At 44.1% G+C, this 22,465-nt stretch overlaps 1 protein-coding gene across 6 annotated transcripts in view; it reads right to left on the reverse strand.

Annotated features, from left to right (window-relative positions):
- AIRIM (AFG2 interacting ribosome maturation factor) overlaps positions 1 to 22,465 on the reverse strand; it is a 222,309-nt gene that overhangs the window by 66,949 nt on the left and 132,895 nt on the right. For 3 of the 6 annotated variants that reach the window (XM_085647913.1, XM_085647914.1, XM_085647912.1), the window contains exons 2-3: positions 15,219 to 15,281; positions 13,034 to 13,311 (exon numbers count right to left, since the gene is read on the reverse strand). In XM_085647913.1, coding sequence (XP_085504039.1) covers positions 13,034 to 13,305 — 272 coding nt within the window. In that variant the 5' untranslated portion in view covers positions 13,306 to 13,311; positions 15,219 to 15,281. The remainder of the gene's footprint in view (positions 1 to 13,033; positions 13,312 to 15,218; positions 15,282 to 22,465) is intronic. The other 3 variants (XM_085647911.1, XM_085647910.1, XM_085647915.1) reach the window with 1 other exon arrangement.

The raw sequence follows: 22,465 nt of genomic DNA on the forward strand, positions 1-22,465 counted from the left end.
CCGTGTTTCCATAGGAAATCCGCAACATTCTATTTGGAATAACTTTGGCGTCGGTTGACGAATCCTCGCGAATTTTTCAAAACTAATGGGGCGCTACGCTCCGCTCCTACCCTGAAAGTCTCGGGGGGATTCGTCAAGCGGGGGCTGAGAAAAAAGGGGGGTCTCAAAACGCGTTTTCCCCATGCATTTTCCCATAGGACCTTTAGTCCGAGCTACAGCCCGAACGGCTGAACAGAATTACTTGAAATTGGGCAGAGAGGTAGTCCTCAGGTCAGGGATGTGCCTTTTGCAGGTCTGGTGTAAATCTGTTCAGTAGGTCCTGAGAAAATAGCATTTAAATCAATATATATATCTATAGGCGCGCTCCGTGCGCTTACGGTAAGCTTACCATACGAGTACGGTGCCGTGCGCGAGCTCAATTCTGATTGGTGGTTACATGACTGTAAACATTCGAATCGGTCGAAATCAGAAAGTATCGGCCGCCATTTTCTGTCTCTCGCACTGAAAAACAAAGGTTGATAACATGAAAAGGGGGCAACGAAGAGAGTTGCAGACCCCCTAGCGTTCGTCAGGGGGTTCAACGAAGGACCAAAAAGTATGAAAAATAAATTTAATAATTTTTTTAAAAAAATCGCGGAGTGCACGTACGGTAAGCTTACCGTACGCGTACGGTAAAAAAAATTTAAAAAAAAAAAAAAAGAACAATCACATTTAATATATCAATCTAAGGACCCCCAAGGGAGAAAAAAACAATTGATATTTTGTAAAAAAATGGCGAGGTGTGCACGGTACGAAATGCGTAACGTGGGCGCTCGGTGCGCGAAGCGCACCTTGTGCCCACAGCGCGCGCACGGTGCGCGAAGCGCACCGTGCGCGCAAAAGTTAAAAATAAATACATAACTTAGCATTTAAAAAAACGTACAAATTCACTGAAAAAACCATAGGTTTCACACACGTTATAGTTAGGAATTAGCATTTAAAAAGCCTTGCAAATTCACTTAAAAAACCATAGGTTTCACACAAGTTATAGTTAGCTGTACATTTCACTCGTAAAAAAACAAGGAAATTGCACGTTATAGTTAGATCAGGTAACTAACTTGCGCGACCGCAATGCACAATGTGTCATTTCAGATGTCATCATTGATGTCATGAGTGATGTCACTGACCATGTCATAAGTGATGTAATATGTGACGTCATCAGCAGTTTATTGTGGGCGCGCAAGTTATAGTTACCTGATCTAACTATAACATGGAATTTCATTGGTTTTTACGAGTGAAATGTACAGCTAACTGTAACTTGTGTGAAACCTATGGTTTTTTAAGTGAATATATATATATATATATATATATATATATATATCTCATAAATGCTGCCCTTTGAGCTTTGGGCACAGCCGAACGATGGGAGGTCTGTCCCCCGGGGCCATTGGGGTAAGTCAGTCCATTATCATATTGAGGATTCAGAGTTCTGGGTTCGGGCTTTCCTGTGTGCAACAACACCAGCCAGCGGTGCCTCAGCCAATTGCAGGGGGGCATGCAGCTTGAAAAGGTGGGCTGGGAAACAACTTGTAAATCTTGGCGGCACCTGAGGAAGTTTAATTACGAAACGCGTCATGCCGAATGCCGATTGGTGTGTAAGCAACTGCATGGGTTGCTGAATACCTACATGAGTGTCTATATAGGTTATTGATTTGTTGTCTGAGTATCTGTATGGGTACCTGAGTGTCTGTGTGGGTGGGTGGGTGTATGAGTCTGTGCATAGATGTCTGACTGGGTGATTCAGTGGTTTTATGGATTAAACAGTGCATCTGGAAAGGGCTGTATGGGTGAGTTAGTGTGTCTATGGGTGTGTTGGTGAGTGAATAAATGTCTTAGTGGTATATCTGTGACTAACTACATATGTTTTAAGCCAGTATATGTGAGTGTTGGAGTATATAAATGAGTATACGTGAGACTAAGTTATTTCAAGAGTGGGTGTATAAATAAGTGTCTGCTTCTATCAGTGATTGAATAAGACAGTATATATGTGTTAGTATCTGTATAAATAAGTGATGTGGTATGTCTAAAAATAACGAAGTTGGTGTGTATAACTGTATACATGATTAAATGGGTATGTGATTCATTCTTTGCATTACTGACTAGGCGTGTGAGTAACTCTATGGATGAGTGGCAGCATGTGACTGCATGTATAGATGTATGAGTGCATATTATAATCCTCTATTGATGAGTAACTGCATGTATAAGTGACTGGATGTGTGTGTAGACCTAGGAAATAGTGAGTGCTATGTAGTATATGGCATTCTTCTGTGTATGGTTTCAAAAATAGTAGCATTTTACAATGGGTGTATCAAAGTTTATATTAGAGCATCAGTATGTGCATCAGATTGTCACGTGGATGATGTCATGAGTGATGTCATTTGAGATGTCATCAGTGATGTCATCAGTGATGTAACTGACCTTGTCATGAGTGATGTAATATGTGACATAATCAGCAGTGCATTGCGGGCGCGCAAGTTATAGTTAGCTCAACTAACTATAACAGGCGAATTTATCTGGTTTTATACGAGTCAAATGTCCAACTAACTATAACGTCCCTGAAACCTGTGGTTTTTTTCAGTGAATTTCTAAGGTTTTTTAAATGCTAATTCCTAACTATAACGTCTGTAAAACCTATGGTTTTTTCAGTGAATATATATATATATATATATATATATATATATATACATACACACACATACGGATTACCGGTAACCCAACAATATACACACCAATTTTCTTCGTATATAGAAGAAAACACAAGATGCTTCTGTATGCTGAATGCTTCGATTTAATGACTTTTTGACATGTTTCGGCATTACGCCTTGCTCATGGTCACAGTGAGCAAGGAGTAATGCCGAAACAAACGTGTCAAACAGTCATTAGATTGAAGCATTCAGCATACAGGAGCGCCTGAGTTTTCTTCTATATACGAGGAAAATTGGTGTGCAAATATATCTGCAAACTGGGTTATGTGGAATTCTGGAGAGCGGCCCAAACGGCAGTGGTGCAGGGTAAAGGCGATGCCACATCACGCCTTTCGAAGTACAAAACTTCCCATTTCTCAATCAAAAAGGGTCCTGCACTCGAGTCGAAACCTATATATTATCTACTGGCGGTCGCCAGTAGATAGTTATAGTTAGGACCGAGTTCCCATAGGAAATCTGAAAATTCTATTTTGAATAACTTTGGCGCTGGTTGACTGATCGTCTAACCTGAAAGTCTCGGGGTGATTCGTCAAGCAGGGGCTGAGAAAAAGGGGGGTCCCAAAACGCGTTTTCCCCATGCATTTTCCCATAGGACCTTTAGTCGAAGGTACAGCCCGAACGGCTGAACAGAATTACTTGAAATTTGGCAAAGAGGTAGTCCTCAGGTAAGGCATGTGCCTTTTGCATATATGGTGTGAATCTGTTCAGTAGTTCCTGAGAAAATCAAAAGTAAAATCACATATATATCTGGGCGGAACCTAACCACACATCTCCCCGTGAGATCTGATTGGCTGTCAGCACTTCATCCAAGAAGTGTTGGCAGCCATCTTGGGACCAATATACATGATAGCACCTCATTAAAAAGCATTGCAGTTAATAGAAGGTTTTAAGACTTTAGTTACATTATAAATCATTTGTTGATGGTACCATAGTCATTTTAGAAATTGGTGTGTTCTATGGTCATATTACCATGTGAAAAAGCCTTCTGCTGTGATATCATGAATCATGTTTGAGAGAAAACTATTTTCTCATGCTTTTCCCACAGAGATTTGGAAGGTGATCTACAAGCTAAACTGAGAGCATATTTTCTGTAAATTCACGTTATCTTTCTCAGTCATGTGAAAATGAAGTCTGACATTCTCAGTAAAACATGTACATCCAACAAGGGCAGAGACTGTCAGTTGATTCCTTTGTGTTCTACTGCAGCTTCCCAGAGTGTTCTAAAGAACAACTAGAGCGCTAACAGTCCTACTTATGACAAACGTATGGCACACCTGAAGCCATCTTGGTTGGAATAAAGTGGTAACTCTTAAAACATTTAATTTAAAAAGGAACAAAACGAGGGGGTTCATTTTGCCATACAAAGTATGATTAGTGCTGCAGAAAGAAAAATTAGGGCATATTTTGAGTGGCTTCTCAAATCCTCTTCCATTTCATAAAAAAATTCTGACATGCAGACTGAAACATGCATTTTCAATACCAGCAGCAGACTTCCCTGGTGAGCAGTAGCTTTACTACAGTGATCTAATAAGCAACTAGAGTGCTTACATTCTGAATTTATGGCAAATGTGTGACACATCTGAATGCCTTCTTGATGGAATCAAAGTAAAAAACTGAAAGTATTTCCTACTGAGGAGACTGTAGGAAATTAGGAAACTTCATAACAATAAATCTCCCAAGATGGCCACCAGAGACAAAAGAGCCCAAATGTAGCCCAAATATCACCCAGATGTAGCCCACATGTAGCCCAATGACAGAAGTGTGCAAAACACTTATTTTTTGTGTATTTGCAGTCTTATATAGTGCAGACTTGTCAGGTATTGGAGTGCTTTACATGAGCATTGGTTACATCACACAAGATCAAATTCATTTTGGTTGTAGACATGGGGAGATTAAATGCTTTGACCAGAATCACAGAATGTTGAGCTGAAGCAGAAACTCCAACCTGGTTCCCCAGTTGCAAAGTCTGCAGCTCTGGAAGTAACACCACATCCTCTCCCCTAGGTGCAACATTTAATCAAGTGGTCAACTGGATAAAAAAACAAAAAGATTACAAATAATTTAAAAGTTCTTTGTCGCTATTTGAAAACTCAGAAAATATGTCCTCATTTTAGTTTTTTAGAGCACGAACCATACTTTTGATGCAAATAAGACCCTCTCATATATGTAATTTCTAAAGGAAATACTCTAGGTATTACATTTTTGATTACATCAAGATGACGTCAGGCGTTCCACACTTTTGTAATAAATATAGAATGTTAGCAATCTAGTTGTTCATTGGGATACTGTTGAGAGGCAGAGACCAGGGGCACGGACTCTGACAATTGAAGGCAGGTAGGAGAGTGCAGATGCAACAATTTGACCACCTGGGCAGGCAGGAAGGGCAGTGACAGCACAACAGACTATGGAGGGCAGTGGAAAGGGGGGCAGGGGCAACAAACCAACAATACAGGACTGGCAAGAGAGGCTGTGGCAATATAATAGACCATTGTGGGCAGAAGGAAGAGGCAGTGGTAGTACAACCATACATGCCAACAGACCCGTTTCAGCCAGGAAACGTCCAATGTTTTTAAGCTCAAATGGGCTTTATTGGATCTGTCTCCTGTCTACAATCTCCTCTTTTTCAATGTAACTCAAAGGGGAAAATCAATACCCAGTTTTTTTTCAAAATCTCCCTCTTACCAAGTTCAAAATGTTCGCAAGTATGGTACATTGGATCATGGTAGGCAGGAGGAATTGGGATAGGGACATGGACTCGGATAACAGAGGACAGGAGGGACATGGAGAGGTGCACCAAACTGACCCTACAGGGCAGGCATCAGGGTTTGCACCAGCACAATACACCACACAGCGCATGCGGGGCGGGAGTGCAGCACAACAATCCATAGAAAGCAATAGGGAGGGGACAGGACCATGCACATGGACAACAGAGAACAGAGGGGAAAGAGGCAATGGTAGCTAGCTGACCATAATGGACAGACAGGAGAGAAAGCTGCATAACAGACCATAAAGGGCAGGAGGGACAGATCAGGGGCATTACAATGGAACAGACAAGCCAGGAGGGAGGGAATAGGGGTCTGCACATGGAAACAGAGGGCTGGAGGCAAGGGGGCAGGGCAGGAACAGCAAGATGACCATGGAGGTCAGACAGGTTGGGCACTAGAAACAAGACACACCATGGAGAGCAACGATGAGACTATGATGGCATACACAGACCATGGAGGGAAGGTGGGAGGGGGTCAGGGGCAGCTAGCTGACCACACAGGGAAGGTGGGAGGGGCCATGGCAGCACAGAAGACCATGCATGGCAAGCGGGAGGGTTAGTGGCAGCACAATGGCTAACCTCATATGCAGATGACACGCAACTGGTGTTGGCCATCAAGGGTGAAGGGATGGAAGTCGCAGAGCGCTTCCAAAATGCAATGTGCACGATCGGAGAGTGGATGGCAGGTAACTGCCTGAAGCTTAACTCCGACAAAACGGAGGTGGTCATCTTTGGACCCCTCTCTCCGACCTGGCCCACTCTTTGGTGGCCCCCAGCCTTCGGCATTCCACCTAGCCCGACTTCTAAGGTCAGGAATCTGGGAGTCATTTTTGATGACCATCTTAACTTTATGGCACATGCAAATAAAGTAGCAGCCACAGCCCACTACAAACTGAAAATGATAAGAAAGATTATCCCATTCCTCCCAGATGTTGCTGCCAAAACACTGGTTAGCTCCTTGGTTCTTTCATCTCTAGATTATTGTAATGCACTTCTCTTAAATGCCCAAACCAGAGTCACAAAAAAATTACAAACAATACAGAATGCGGCAGCCCGCCTCCTCTCCGGAATACCCAAATTTGCTCCCATTTGCGATACCATCAGGACATACCATTGGTTAACAATCAAACACAGGATCAAGTTCAAATCTCTCTGCATAGTTTATAAGGTTCTCCATGATCAAGGCCCACGCCATCTCAAGGACCAGCTCATACAATATCGACCGACTAGACAACTTAGATCTACGACTCTCAACCAACTAGTGGTCCCACGCTCTAAAACAGTTTCCTGGGGTGATCGCCGCTTTTCAGTTGCGGCACCCAAGATCTGGAACACGTTGCCACAACAAATCAGAACTAGTCCTTCACTCTTTCAGTTTCGTAAGAATCTGAAAACCTGGCTGTTTAACCAGTAATTTTGCCCTGGTCCCTCCACTGCTGGGGAGAGTCAGCTGCTTAGTCTAGCGCCGAGACGCCCATGGGTATTCGTTCGCGCTCAATAAATGTCAGAATAAATAAATAAATAAATAAATATGATGGGAAAGAAGGAGGGTGCAGGGGCATGCATAAAGGACCATGGAGGATAGAAGGGAGGGTCAGGACCTGGGCACAGACAAGAGAGTTCAGGGGAAGGTGCCTCACAACAGACCGCACGGGGCAGGCAGGAGGAGCAGTTGCAGCACAACAGACCAGGGAGGGCAGAAGGGTGTGGCAGTAAAATGAACCATGGAGGACAGGAGGAAGGGGATAGGGGCATGGCATGTGGACAGGCAGGGTGGAGGTGGCAGGGACAGGTTACAGTCATCTGACAATGCTAGGCAGGTGGGAGGGGAGTGCTGCTCAACAGAACACTCAGAGTAGATAGGAGTGGCAGGTCCATGGAACATGGTGGGCAAAAAGGATGGAGCAGGGGCATGCACAAAGAGGGCAGGGGGGAGGAGAACAGGGGCAGCAAGCTAAGCACAGAGGCTAAGCAGGAGGTCAATGATGGGCCATAGAATTGGGCAATGGAGGGCAGGAGGAGTGGACTGGTACATCATGCTAAATGGAGGGCAGTGGCAGCACATCAGACCATGCATGGCAGTAGGGAGGAGGCTAGTCCGTGGATTCAGACAACAGAGGATAGGGAGGAGGTGGATGGGACAGCAAGCTAACTGTTCAGAGAAGGTGGGTATTAGGAACTTTATTGTTTTTAAAATGTGTGTGTGTGAACTACTTAAAATATGAACAAGTATGCAGCATAATCTCACTTTTATTCAGGAAGAAGAGGACGTTTGTGACTGTGACCCCGGGCTCACTTGGCAGAAACACCCCCTGACCCTCCACCCCCATCGCAAAATGTAATGCCCGTGAAAAGGGTAGGTGGACGCAGTGGTATATAGAACATAGTCCTGGGAGCACGATTAAAAATGAAAACTAGATATAGTATATGGTATAAACTATGCACCAAAAAGTTTAATATAAGATGAACCGGGGCGTGAAATATAATATGCAATACATTGTGCGCAATGACAGATTCATTGGAGAGCACGAGATAGCACAGGCACTAGCGTGTGCTATGCGATATGCGCCTTGGAGTGTAATATGCACAGGGCAGTGTTGTGTAACCTAACTAGTCTCTAAAGTTGTAATATAAAATATGTGCTGGGGAGTGTAACGTTGCATATGCACTGTGACAAAGATATGGATCCCAGATTGTAATATGTATGGCATGGCACTGTGCGTTATAACATAGGCATCTAGGAAGGCACGTTAGATGGGGCAATATAACCCGTCCGAAGGCAAGTGTGGCATGACATATTCACGGGGTGGTGTTACAGTGCACATGGGCTAGAGAGTGTCATAGCATACGCACTAGCTGGTGAAATACAACACAGAGGTGTGAGGCACTCGGCGGGCACTGGTGGGTGTAACACAGCATTGGGCTCAGCCAGGAGCACGCTGCGACTCTCAAGTGAGGTTCGTCTCCTTTCCAGAGAGTAAAATAAAAAGTATTACACATCCGGCGGTGGATGTGTGTTTTATTAACCGTGAGGAGGGTTTCTTGCATAGTTTGGTCGACTTTTTGTCGAATCCCCTTTGAATGGCTTGGTGTGCGTGTATATTAAATGTGCCCGTCAATAGCTACCCATGTTTGTATAAATAAACGCCAAGGGTGTCTACTTGGAGAGTACCCACCGGCAGGGGCACCGGGATTAGGCACGGTAGGGCGTCAGACACGTCAGAGCTTCACTAGCGGTGTAAATACATTCCATGTGGATTCATTCTATGCATAGTCGCCTTTTAATGAATATCACGCAAATCGTCATGGTGATAGATACATACGATTTGTCCAGCATGTCCTAGGTGTTTCTATAAATATATATTTTTTTTAAAATAATAAAAAACAAAGGCCGGCCCCGGGGCCATTAGTGGCATGAGGAGGGGGGCAACGCAGCCCCCTCCTAAAGAATTAAAAAAAAAAAAAAAAAAGGCCATGACCCGGGCGGTTGGGGTCCCCGGGGCCGATTAAGGCCTTGGGAGGGCCAAATTTATTTTTTTCAACAAAAAAAGTTAGGGTGCAGGCCCTGGGGGATGGGGTCCCCAGGGCCAGTAAATTAGAAAAAGAAGGGGGGCCACACAGCCCTCCTTCTTAAAAAAATAACATAAATAAAAGACCGGCATCGCGCCGGAGGCCACGTCCCCTTCTTGCAGCACTCTGCAAACGCGCCCCCTGGCCAGTTGTAAGTTGGGGAATTAATTCCCCTTCAATACTGAGGGTCCCGGAGGGCCAACTAGCACAACAGGTATCTCCAGTATGCGCCAGGGAGCTGCGTTGCAGACAGGTGTTCTGAGGTCACGCCCCTTTTTCCACCTCTATGCAACGCAGCTCTGTGGCGCTTACTGGAGGTACCTAGTGGGCTAGTTTGACTCTAGGGACCCTTAGGATTCAAGGAGACTTAATCTTTCAACTTAGAACGGCCACAGGGCGTGTTTACACAGTGGTGAAGGGAGGGGACGGGGCCTGAGGTGACGTGTGCAAACACGCCCTGTGGTGCATTTTAAGTTGGGGAAATAATTCCCTTTCAATCCTGAGGGACCCTGGGGGCCATCTAGCCCACCAGGTGCTTCCAGTAAGTGCCACTGCTCTGCGTTGCAGAGTGGTGGTGCAGGCTGTGCCCCTTTTTACACCTCTCTGCAAAGGCGCTTACTGGACGTACCCAGTGGGCTATTTTGCCCCTAGGGATCCTCAGGATTCAAGGGGACTTAATCTCCCAACTTAAAAAACGGCCACAGGGCGTGTTTACACAGTGGTGAAGGGAGGGGACGGGGCCTGAGGTGACGTGTGCAAAAACGCCCTATGGCGCGTTTTAAGTTGGGGAAATAATTCCCCTTCAATCCTGAGGGCCCCTGGAGGCTAACTAGCCCACCACGTGCTTCCAGTAAGCGCCACTGAGCTGCGTTGCAGAGAGGTGGTCCAGGCCATGCCACTTTTTACATCTCTCTGCAACGCAGCTCTGTGGCGCTTACTGGAGGTACCTAGTGGGCTAGTTGGACCCTAGGGACCCTCAGGATTCAAATGAACTTAATCTCCCAACAAAAAACGGCCACAGGGCGAGTTTACACAGTGGTGAAGGGAGGGGACGGGGCATGAGTTAACGTGTGCAAACAAGCCCTGTGGTGCGTTTTAAGTTGGGGAAATAATTCCCCTTCAATCCTGAGGGACCTTGGGTGCCAACTAGCCCACCAGGTGCTTCCAGTAAGTGCCACTGCGCTGCGTTGCAGAGAGGTGGTCTACGCCGTGCCCCTTTTTACATCTCTCTGCAACGCAGCTCTGTGGCGCTTACTGGAGGTACCTAGTGGTCTAGTTGGACCCTAGGGACCCTCAGGATTCAAGGGGCCTTAATCTCCCAACTTAAAACGGCCACAGGGCGTGTTTACACAGTGGGGAAGTGAGGTGATGGGGCCTGAGGTGACGTGTGCAAACACGCCCTGTGGCGTGTTTTAAGAGGTAGTTTTAATCCCCTGCCCTATTATATACTAGGGGCTTACAGAGGAGGTCATGCTGATCACAGGGGGACCCCAACGCATAGTGTTCCCTAGTGTATGTAGGTGTTTTCACTGTATTCTGAGTGTCTTTTAACATAGCACTGGCTCTAGGACTGGTTAGTCAGACTCAGTTACCACCAGTATCCGTCTGAAAAGTTGAGGGTACAGGATGATTTTGCAACAAGGCTTCTTTCTGCTCTTCTGTTTGTTCTTTCTGCACGTTATCCTTCTTCCTGCACTTTTCTTAGTCTTTGAGGACTTCTGTTGCTTCTTTCTGCATTTCTTTTTTTTCTTTCTGTGTGTTTTTTTCTTCTTTCTTCACATGTCCTATCTCTGTAGGCATAGTTAGAAATTAGCATTTAAAAAACCTTTGAAATTCACTGAAAAAAACATAGGTTTCAGGCACGTTATAGTTAGGAATTAGCATTTAAAAAACCTTAGAAATTCATTGAAAAAACCATAGGTTTCAGGGGCGTTATAGTTAGCTGGACTTTTCACTCGTACAAAACCATTGAAATTCCCCCGTTATAGTTAGTTCAGCTAACTATAACTCGCGCGCCCACAATGCACTGCTGATGACATCTCAAATGACATCACTCATGACATCACTGTTGACATCATCCTTGCTGCTAGAGTGGCAGACCTCCTCACCCCCTAATATAACCTTTGATACACACATTCAAAAATAGAAACGAAAATTTTCAAAACAATGGACTTACCAATATCAGTTACAACAATCTATTCAGTAATTCTAAGATCCACATACACATCCACTCATTCACCAACAGTCCTATACAGTCACTCATACATGTACTCACTCATCATATGTACTCATATACCTATACATCCTGTTACACAACGCCACTCATCCATAAAGTTACTCACACACATAGTCACTCAAGCTAATAAAGAATCAAACATCCATTTACTTGCATATATAGTTATACACACACCACCACACTTACTTCTACAGAAACTTACACATACTTAGTCTTTTAAACAATCACTTATAGAAACACATACTTATTCATACAGGAACTCTTTCAATCTCTCACTCTCACATATACTCATTTATATACACCAATAGTCACATATACTAGTTTAAAACATATGTAGTTACTCATAAAGACACTATTGAGACAGTCATCCACTCACTAACACACCCATGCACACTCATCCGCCCATACAGTCCTGCACACATGCTGTCTTCAACACAAACAGTGAGTCACTCATTCATGCACCTATGCACTACGTAATACACCCCACCGAACCATACAGACACTCAGACACTCATACTGATACTCAAAAAACTAACTAATAACCTATATAGACATTCATGTAGCTACTCACCAACCCATGCAGCCACTTATACACAAAGTGAGAGACTGATACAGATATTTACATATTTAAACATTACTCACTAAGCAATGTATTCACTAAGATACACTTAATCAGTCAGTTATACAATCAATTTTTCAAAAGCAAATCATCCATTTAGACACTTATATACCCATTTATTCTTCCATTGACCTTGAGATATACATATATAAAACATATGTAATTTTCAGAAAAACACACATTCACTGGATGATGTCATCATTGATGTCATTTGAGATGTCATCAGTGAGGTCACTGACCATGTCATGAGTGATGTAATATGTGACATCATCAGCAGTGCATTGTGGGCGCGCGAGTTATAGTTAGCTGAACTAACTATAACGGGGGAATTTCAATGGTTTTGTACGAGTGAAAAGTCCAGCCAACTATAACGCCCCTGAAACCTATGGTTTTTTCAGTGAATATATACACACACAATTTTTTTATTTTTTATAAAATGTGTTCTTTGGAATGAGATTGGGATGAGTATCAAGGCTATGAGCTGGCAGGAGGCCCATACTGGGTAGGATTCGTGTTCTGCCATATATTCAACTTGAGTTTAATCGATTAATGAAATAATAATTAATTGAGATGCCTGGTAGAGAACTGTATGCTTATTCATTTAGGCTCACCTAACATTGAATTTTGCACAGCATATTAATAAATTAATAATTTATTGCCTTCAGTTTGCATATTGTTGAGGGCCATGAGAATGAATGCATTTAGGCATTCCATCATGGCCGCCAAAGAAACTTAAATACTGAGTAGTGTTGGCCCTTCTTTATGTTTATGATTGATGAACTGCAAGTCCTCTCTCGTTTTCTATGATTTAATCTAAGTTTTAAAAATGGAATTGTGATGTGACATTGAGGAAGGCATGAAGCCGAAACGCGTCTGCCCATTAGTATACGTGCGACTATTACATTTTCAAACTCCTTTTGCCAGTGTGCGCCACGTTTCGTGACTTGGGAGAAGGGAAAGTCACATGCTGGGATATATAAATATATAATTATTATTATTTTTTTTTTACACAGACACACACGTGAATACATATTTATACACACACACACACACACAGAAATAAACATAATACCAAAATACCACAAAACTGCAGCACATACATTTTCAAAGCAAGTTTCTCAAGGATGACTGTCATTGCCGAAACGAGCTTGTATCTCAGCTGGGGTTGGAGGTCCGGATACCGTGAGAGCGGTGTTTTTTCAAAGGAGACCTTTTCACATGCTTGAAGCTGCTCGGCCACGTTGCTGAGGGAGCTGATAAGAGGACTGCATTCTGGCAGGGTAATATTCCAAGTCTGCTGCTGCTCTTCTATGAGCTGGAAGCACTTTCTTAGAGACTGGTGAATAGCAAGCAAAGATGCCTTCTCACTCATTCTCTCCTAACCAGAAAGAAATACACAAAGAAGATTATTTCAACACCCCTCTTTCTAGCAGTTGAACAGTACTAAAGTTTTCTGCATAACTACATAAATGTTTTATGTTGCAGTCCCACATATCACCCAGTTTTCTTATACCAGCTACAGGAAAACTGACATATTGTTCACAAACCTCATAAAAACATTGATATAATATATTGTGCCTTTGAATAGAGCAATAGTCATTCGTGATTCAAGGTGATTCCCTGTAGATGACCTGCTTTACAATTACACATCTGTCTGTAAATGAAATGTAATTTCTCTAACTTCAAAAATGCCCTAAGTGAGGACGCTGAAGTATGCAGTGACAATTAAAGCAGATATGGTTGGGGGTTGATCTCTCACCCCGAAAGGGGCAGGAAAGCTGTTCATCTTCTGGGACACAATTCTTCTAATTACGTTGGCATAGTCAGTCTTGCAGACACCAAAGAAAAGAAATGAAGAGGGAAGACCAACTCAGGTGTGTAAGGGTTGTATGACGAAACAACTAAATCCCTAACCCCGCATGCCAAGACAACGCGGTCTGAACAACATCTCAACCACGCATTGCTTTACTACACATGCCTTGACTCGGAATTTTCGTGGTAAAGGCATGCATGGTAAAGGGGTATGCGTGGCTAAGGTCGCAAGCCCCCTCCCCATCGCCCTAAGGCACAAACTCCCCCCAACACCCATCCCGCCCTGAGGTGCAAATACCCCTACCAACTCCCAACCCCCACGCTGTGCCCTCCCCCTACCCTAATACCTTAAATCCTGTCCCTTAACCTGACCCTGTCCCCCCTGCCCTAATGCCTAATACCCTGTCCCTTAACCTGACCCTGGCCAGCCCTGACCCAGCATTAAGAACTGCCCTGCCCTGCCCTCCCCTAAGCCCTAAAAACTACTTTGACTACCCATTCCCCTCCCCCTGCCCTGTGGCCGAATACCCTAACTACTAATTTAAAAAACGACCCCAACACTCCCCCAGCCCTGAAAACTACCCCTGGCCCCCCAGCCCTGAAACATAGCCCCACACCCCAGCCCAGAAAACTACCCCTGACCCACCCACAGCCCAGAAAACTACCCCAAACCCCGCCAACAAATCTATCCATGACCAACCCCCAAGCCCACCAAACTACACCCGACTCACCCCAGCCCATAAAACAACCCCTGACCCACCCCCCACCCCACTTACCTCAGCGCAGATCTCTTCCTGCTTCCGTCCATCCGCAAGCATTACAGCGCAATGCCTTAACCATGCACATGCGTGGTTAAGGCATATGCGTGGTAGGGCTTGGAGTCGGAACACTCACGGTTCAGATCGCGGTGTTCCAACTGTTCCCAGTATCTGGGATCGCAGCCATTGCATTGCAGTACCAACTGGTAAATAGGGGGGAGGGGGGGGGGGGGGGGAGGCAGATGGATGATGGGTTCTAGGGATAGCTTGCACTCACAAGCTCATTTACCAGGTGAGCACTGCAGTAAGATAGAGGTGGCAAATCGTCCTACCGCCAATATGGCTGCTGAGGCTCATTTCTCATAGGGACTCAAAGCAGAGTGTAAACTAGGATGGAAGTGGAATAACTGATGCTACCTTAATTTCTGCAAATGCATGTGAGTGGCGGGGAAGAGTGTATTTGATGCCTATCAACTCATCAGGACTACCAGCCGCTTTGCCAGTGTAGTGGTCTAACTCATGCAAACATAGTATTCCAGCCTTGAGTACCCATGCAGAAGCTCCAATACTGCGTGCTGCTTCAAGCAACATGGCTTAATATGCAGTTTCATCCTTATCAGTTGATGTGCCAACTTAGCAAGATATTATACAGAATCGCCATCACAAGCATTCACCTCTGCATTTCTGTATAAAGTTGTCTAGTGCTAAAGGTCACCTTTTCAAGGGTTAAGCTACTGGCCTTTTCTGGGCATCACATTCGTTTATTCACGGAGATACCCTTAAAAGAATGACAGAGAAGGAATCGTTACAAAACCATGCCCTTAAAATCAGAAATTAGACATAGTACAAAAAACCTACGGTATAACCATACTAAACTAACAATATCTGATCAGCCATAGATATATTGGAAATGAGAAAGTGTCACTGTTCTATACCTTTGCTGTTTTTTAAAATACTTTTGTGAGGTGTGACATACACAGAAGTAAGCATATTCTTACAATAATTAATGCAGTGTGGATTTAGATAAACCTATAAGAAGATTATTCTCATGAAGAACAAGCATTAAAAATGCAATAGGCCTCGCCTTTTATTAAGTTAAAGCCATTTGCTTTGCTATAGAATACCATTAGCAAAGCAAATGGCTTTAACTTAATCAAAGGCGAGACCTATTGCATTTTCAATGCTTGTTCTATATGACTGCCTATGATTCCCACCTGACTATCGTCATGTAATTGTTGTAAACGTTTACAATGCAATGGTCTCGGCAATATTATAGGTAGAGCTATTGCTCATTATTTTGTTATCATTATTGTATCCCTAAATAAATGGCATTGTCATTTCTATTGGCATTAGCTTTTTTTTTTTGCATATGTGATACCGATTGCATTAGCAGAGAGAGAGTGAGGTAGTGAGATAGAGAGAGCGAGGTATTGAAATAGAGAGTGAGGTAGTGAGTGATGTTGTGATGTAGTGAGATAGAGAGAGAGGTAGTGAAAGAGAGAGTGAAAGTGAGTTAGTGAGATAGAAAGAGTGAGGTAGTAAGATAGAGAGTGATTGAGGTAGTGAGTGAGAGAGAATGAAGTTGTGAGGTTGTGAGCTAGAGAGTGAGGTAGTGATGTTTTGAGAGAGAGAAGTTGTGAGATAGTGAGGTAGTGAGATAGAGTGGAGTAGTGAGGTAGAGAGTTATGTAGTGAGAGAGAGTGAGGTAGTGAAACAGTGATGTAGTGAGGGAGAGGGATGTTGTGAAGTAGTGAGATGTAAGCAGAGTGGTGTTGTGATGTAGTGAGATAGAGAGAGGTAGTGAAAGAGACAATGAAAGTGAGTTAGTGAGATAGAAAGGCGCAGTAGCGACCCCCAGCTCCCCAGGCGAAGACGAGGAGGTTCTTGGCGCCGAGAGCAGTGGCAGGGTAAGGGCCTAAGCAGCGGGGGAGCAGATGCGGTCCGGCGGCTAGATTGCCGACCTTGGTGCGGGAAACCAGAGTTCGACACTCGGGGTCGCGTCCACATCTCGTGATCCTGGCTAAATCCCTTAACCCCCCCTCGTGCCTGAATGCGCAACGTAACCGGCGCGCATGTAAAGCGCTCCAAAACCTTCGGGCGAGTTCGCGCTGTATAAATAAAAAAATAAAAAAAGTTAGGACAAGTACTTTACTAAAGCTGGCTCCTATTACTCCTTAATGTGCACCGGCATCCCCTCATTCCGGATGCACCGATCGTAAAGGAGTCTCCCCCGAGTGGAATGCTAAGTGGGCGCCATTGGTGCGGAGGGGGCAGGAGTCGGTGGAACAGATAGTAACAAGCACACCACTGCCTTTCTCCGAGGCGAAGCAGAAATGCCTCGGAGAAACGCAGCGGCGGTTTTCAGATTCGGGGGCGTGGCTAAAAAGTGGAAAGAAGAGCAGGGAACACTCCCCCGAATCTGAAAAAGACGGAGCCTATTTGGAGGGACGGCTCTCTCCTCCAATGGCTGGCCTCCGTTTAGGAAGCCAGCCAATGGAGGAGAAGCAAAAAGAGAGGCGGGCTAAATAGCCACTCTAAGAATCATTAAATCTCCGGACTTCCGGTTCTGCCTTCGGCAGACCGGACGGTCCCTCGGCCTAAAAAGGAATAAGCACGGTTTCTTTTATCAGCTGCGAGTTGTGTTTTTTTAGCAAAACTTCCTGTTCGGTTACAATCCAAAGGCAAAGCACTGTAGAAAAGTCTCCGTCACACTAAAGTTAGGATTGCGGTTTTTAAACAAAGTTTCTCTAGAGTCGTTAGTAGAGGTTCTACTTTAATCTTGTGCTGATTAACGTCATTTCCAGTTAATAACTATCACGTTATCTGCTCTTCCATTTCAGTAAATCGTGAGAAAGGAGGCGCTAATCTAGTCGCCCTGAAAACATGTTTAACCCCCCCACAACAGCGCTTTCGGCTGGATCTGTGATCAGCAGGGAGGGGCGGGGAGGGATAGCTTTGCACGCAGATAATGTGCGCAAGGTTTTCTGCTTGGCATGAGGACAACAAGCTACAAATGTCACCCGGGGGCCCATGGTTCTGACAGCACGGCACATGTGCTTGTAAACTGTCTGGGCGATCGTTGACTCTGATACTGGATAGTCATGGGTACTGTCCTACTCACAGAATAAGTGGGTATCTATGATAGGGCGATCCATCAGTGCCATTGACAGGCATGCAAAATGCTGAGGGGCACTGAAGACGAGTGTGGCGCAGGGAGGAGACTCCCAAAGTGTGGCCTTGTCATTTCCGGGACGGCCCTTTCCACGATGGCGCCATTAGCAAAATGCAGACGGACGCGGCAGATGGGAGGCCTTGACTCTAAAATATCACACGGAAAGCAGCGTACTGCACGTGAGACGCTGTAAACCCCCGAACTGCGCAACGTCAAGTCTGCCGCGGGCACAGACGAGTGCCTCCCTCTGCTAATCCGTTTTAGATGTTTTTGCATGCTTGTATTCTGGATTCCCAATGCCAATATGTAAATAATAGATAATATATTCCATGTCTGTTACGTCGTTATCTTCACTTCATTTTCCACCAGTCATGCTTCAGCAACACTTCTCCGTCAAATCTGCCTTTGTTCTTATGTTTTGCTTTAAACAGCCTTTTAGTTCAAAATATGGTTCTAAAACAATTCAACAATCAAGCATACAGTTACAATAGCGCCGGAGAACAAAGTGCAGATTGCTGGAGATCCGCAAATCAATCACTGCAGCAGTCGCAGAGAACAGACCAATCAACTACGAAGCACAGCGCTCGCAAACATACACAAACCAAATCCGCAAAACAAAAACACATCATCTACACAACTCAAAGTAACGCGCATTAACAATCAACCAATTCAACGAACGAGATAACCACTAGACAGGAAAGCCCACGAGTACTGTGTCGCAACCCTTCGGATTTATAAGACTGACGACGCCTAAATACTGTCGCCCAAACACCGACTCTTGGCGGGGACAACCTGCGCCGCGCAATAGAAGCAGAGGAAAGACTACCGGCTTGGCAGCTACGCTAATTTCAGGGCAATGAAAGGGGAATGGCACTGCTGCAAAGTACATTTCAACCGAACTAAGCAGGATGCTGAATTAAAGGTCCATCTTTCCACCTGCATTTTGAAGTATGTGCACCCCCACCCCGGCTCAGCCCCCCCCGCCAATCTACAGTAAGGTTCAGACGGGCACATTATTTTTAATCTGAACTCTCCCCGGGTCAAACGGTCAGCTGGGGATTACTGATTAAAATGGTCTCCCTTGCACTGCACTTAAATAATGGAGGTTTTATGTGTGCAGCCTGGCACACAGTCTCCCCGCGGCGACTCCGAGATTCTGTTTCTACATGTGGAGAAAAGTACTGAACTAGGTTTCTCTATCCCTTACTGCTTGCTCCTGAAAAGAACCAGTCAGCCACTGTTTATTTTTGCATCGCGCTGTCACTTTAAGCGCGATGCAAAAGTAAACATGCGGCCTGCTTTCCTTCTGCCATGAAAGGTTTCTTGTCTTTATGGGGCCATGTGTTTGAAACACATGGCCCCATAAAGATAAGAAAGCTTTTACCACACACGTAAAGCAACCGAGCCAGTCCAACTGGGACGGCTCTAAAAGAGAAAAGTGTACGTCACCAGACGCTCTTTCCAATGGCTGGCCACCGTTTAGCATAAACGGTGACGCCAACCAATGGAAAAGAGGGGCGGTGCTTAAACCCCGCTAGTAAAATCTACCCTAACTCATTCAATCTCGCCAGCGAGTCTGTGCATGTCTGCGCAGCCTACGCCAGGCGAGACCTAAAAAGGGCCCAATTAAATATCAGAAGCTGAATAAAGTTTGATATGCTAAGTAGAGAATGTGTGCTCAAGAAGATTTACAGAAAATGATGAGTGATACACATATGCAAGGGTTTGTTGGATATTTTGACACGACAGTGCCTGGATACTAATATATTACCTTGAGTCACACACTTACTCCACGAAAGAACACATCAGCAGTCCATCCACAACCATAAAAATATACCACTATTGCTCTAAGTCAAGGGAGATGAGGTAATACGTTATAAACTATGTCCTGTAACTGGGTATATTGTAATGACAGTACAACTAAAATAAAACTACATTCTTAACTATTGAGTAAGAAAGCAAAATAACAGTTTCAAAGTACTCTTCCCCACTTCCCCACATCTGACGTACACTCCGGAAAATAGCTGGAAAGGTAAGTCCCTGAGAGTAAGGTTTGACCCCCAACTCTGTTCCTCACCACATATCAAACATGCAACATTCCTAACGCTTCTGAGCAACCAAATGCCTCAAGTATAAAAAAAAAAATCACTTTAAATCACTGCTCATACTCTCAAGGCAAGATTTCTGCATCTCTCTCTTCCTGGAGCTGAGAAACTCTAAGTTCCACACTTCGTAAATGACCCATAAAAAGTAGACAGAGTAGTCAGTAGAGCAAAGGCACTCAGCTGGACATCCCCCGGCTTAGACCAAACCAGTGTTTCCACAGTTGCGGTAACCTTGAACGGTGCTCCATGAGTTGCACGTTGGGCAAGAAGAGAGGCAGCAGAACTGCAGAGTTTGCCACCGAACAAAAGGTTTTTGGCCTTCTGGTTTGTGCTCCTCATAGATGCCATGAGTGGGAGAAAAGGGTGTGGCTAAACCTTATGAAAGGCACTTTCCAAATTAATAGTCTATCCAGGATTTTACTGTGAGCTTTCCAATGCAAAATGAGGTTGGATCTTTTCCTGCAGTTTTTCGATGTGTCCATGTTACCATTTTTATGTATTTTTTTGTTCTTTGCATATGCAATTCCATTTGGATCTTCTATCAAATGTTTTGTCTCTTTTCTCTGGAACCAAAAGCAAAGTACAACTTTTGTTTCATTATATATTGCTCTTTGATGTCTAGGGCATAACGGGGTAATGCTTCCATGAGGTATATTTGATGGCCAAATCTCAGTTTTGCACAAGTCCTCTTTTTATTGCCTATTCAGGATCAGGTAAAATCGAGGATAATAAACGTATATTCTTGTTTAAAATACATTTTGTATGCAACTTTGTTTTATATTTAATGAAATTTCGAGTCATAATAATCCAACTGGATTTGAGAAGTAAGACAATTTCTAGTCGATATCTGATTATTCCCTTGAGTTATTGTATACATAGTTCTCTTTCTATTATGTTGTACTTTGAAAACATAACCATGGACTTAGAATCGAGGGAATTAACCCCTTCGCTGCTAGGCCTTCCCCCCCCCCCCCGTGCTAAGCCTTTTTTGGGCTATTTGGGGTAGTGCGCGCTTAGGCCCCTGTACCTTTTTGACCACATAAGGTATCCACGCCAAATTTGCGTCCTTTTCTTCCATCATCATGGGGATTCTAAAAGGTACCCAGGGTTTGTGGATTCCCCTGGAAGAATCCCAGAAATTAGCCAAAATACAGCAAAATTATTTTGTTTTTTTTGTGAAAAATTGGAAAAGCGGGCTGCAAATTAAAGCGTCTGGGTTTTTCTCTGCAAATGGTATCAAAAAAGGGTTTGTGGGGCTGAAATCACCATTTTCCCAGCTTTTAGGGAATGACAGACTTGTCAGGAAACCAACATTTTTTACACAGTTTTGGCATTTTTCTGGGACATAGCCTATTTTTGCTATTTTTTGTGCTTTCAACCTCCTTCCAGTTAATGGTAGAAATGGGTGTGAAAGCAATAATGGATCCTGGCAAGGTATACATTTTTGAAACGTAAACAAAATTCTGGATTCAGCAAGGGGTCATTTGTGTAGATCCATCAAGGTTTCTTTATAGAAGCCAACAGTTAAATATAGGTAAAATTGAAAATTAGTTGAAAATAACAGCCTTTTCTGTCAACGTTTTCACCTGTAACTTCTTCTAATTATGACAACTCTTTAAAAGCAATATACCGTTACATCCGCAGGACCTTCCTGGTTGTGGGGATATATAGGACTTGTAGGTTCACCAAGAACCCGACAAACCCAGAGTCAAAAACTGAGCAGCAATTTGCAATGGTTTTTTATTATGTTCCGGGTATATAGCAATTATTGTGGGAAAATGTATACATGGAAAAGATCGGTATGAAAGACACCTATGTATTTCTGAAATGGGAACAAATTATGGAGTTTAGAAACAGTACATATTTGCACATTTTCGAAATTGGGAATACTCATACTAGCATGAGAATTATCGGTCATTTTTCAAAAAGACTTTTTTTTTTTTACACAATGTCTTTCATTTGGAAGGCAGAAATGCATCAAAAATCAATAGGTAATAACAGTTGCTTTACAAATCTGAATGACCCTAAATCTCCCGATAAAAATGGTACCTCACTTGTGTGGGTAGGCATAGTGCCCACAACAGGAAATGGCTCAAAACCCAACGTGAACACACCACATTTTCACAATGAAAATGTACCCTTTTTTTGCGAAGTGTCTAGCTGTAATTTTGTAACACTAGCTCCGCCGGAACCTAGGGAAACCTAGCAAACCTATACATTTTTTTAAACTAGACACCCAGGGGAATCCAGGATGGGGTGACTTGACTGCCTCCCACCAGGTTCTGTTACCCAGAATCCCTTGCAAACCGAAACAATGTTTTTAAAAAAACACATTTTCCCCATATTTCTGTGGTGGAAAGTTCTGGAATCTGCGTGGATCCACAAATTTCCACCCACCCCGCGTTCCCCAAAGTCTTGCGAGAACAATGGTACCTCACTTGTGTGGGTTGGCCCAGTGCCCGTGACAGGAAACGGCGAAAAACGCAACGTGGACACACCTCAATTTCGCTGTGAAAAATGACCCTTTTTTGGCAAAGTGCCTAGCTGTAGTTTGTGAACCCTAGCTCTGCTGGCACCTAGGGAAACCTACCAAACCCACACATTTCTGAAAACTAGACACCCGGGGGCTTCCAGGGAGGTATGGCTTGCGTGGATCCCCCAAAGTTTCCCTACCCAGAATCACCT

This window comes from Triturus cristatus, chromosome 3_2, assembly GCF_964204655.1.
Source record: "Triturus cristatus chromosome 3_2, aTriCri1.1, whole genome shotgun sequence".
Taxonomy (NCBI): Eukaryota; Metazoa; Chordata; class Amphibia; order Caudata; family Salamandridae; genus Triturus; species Triturus cristatus.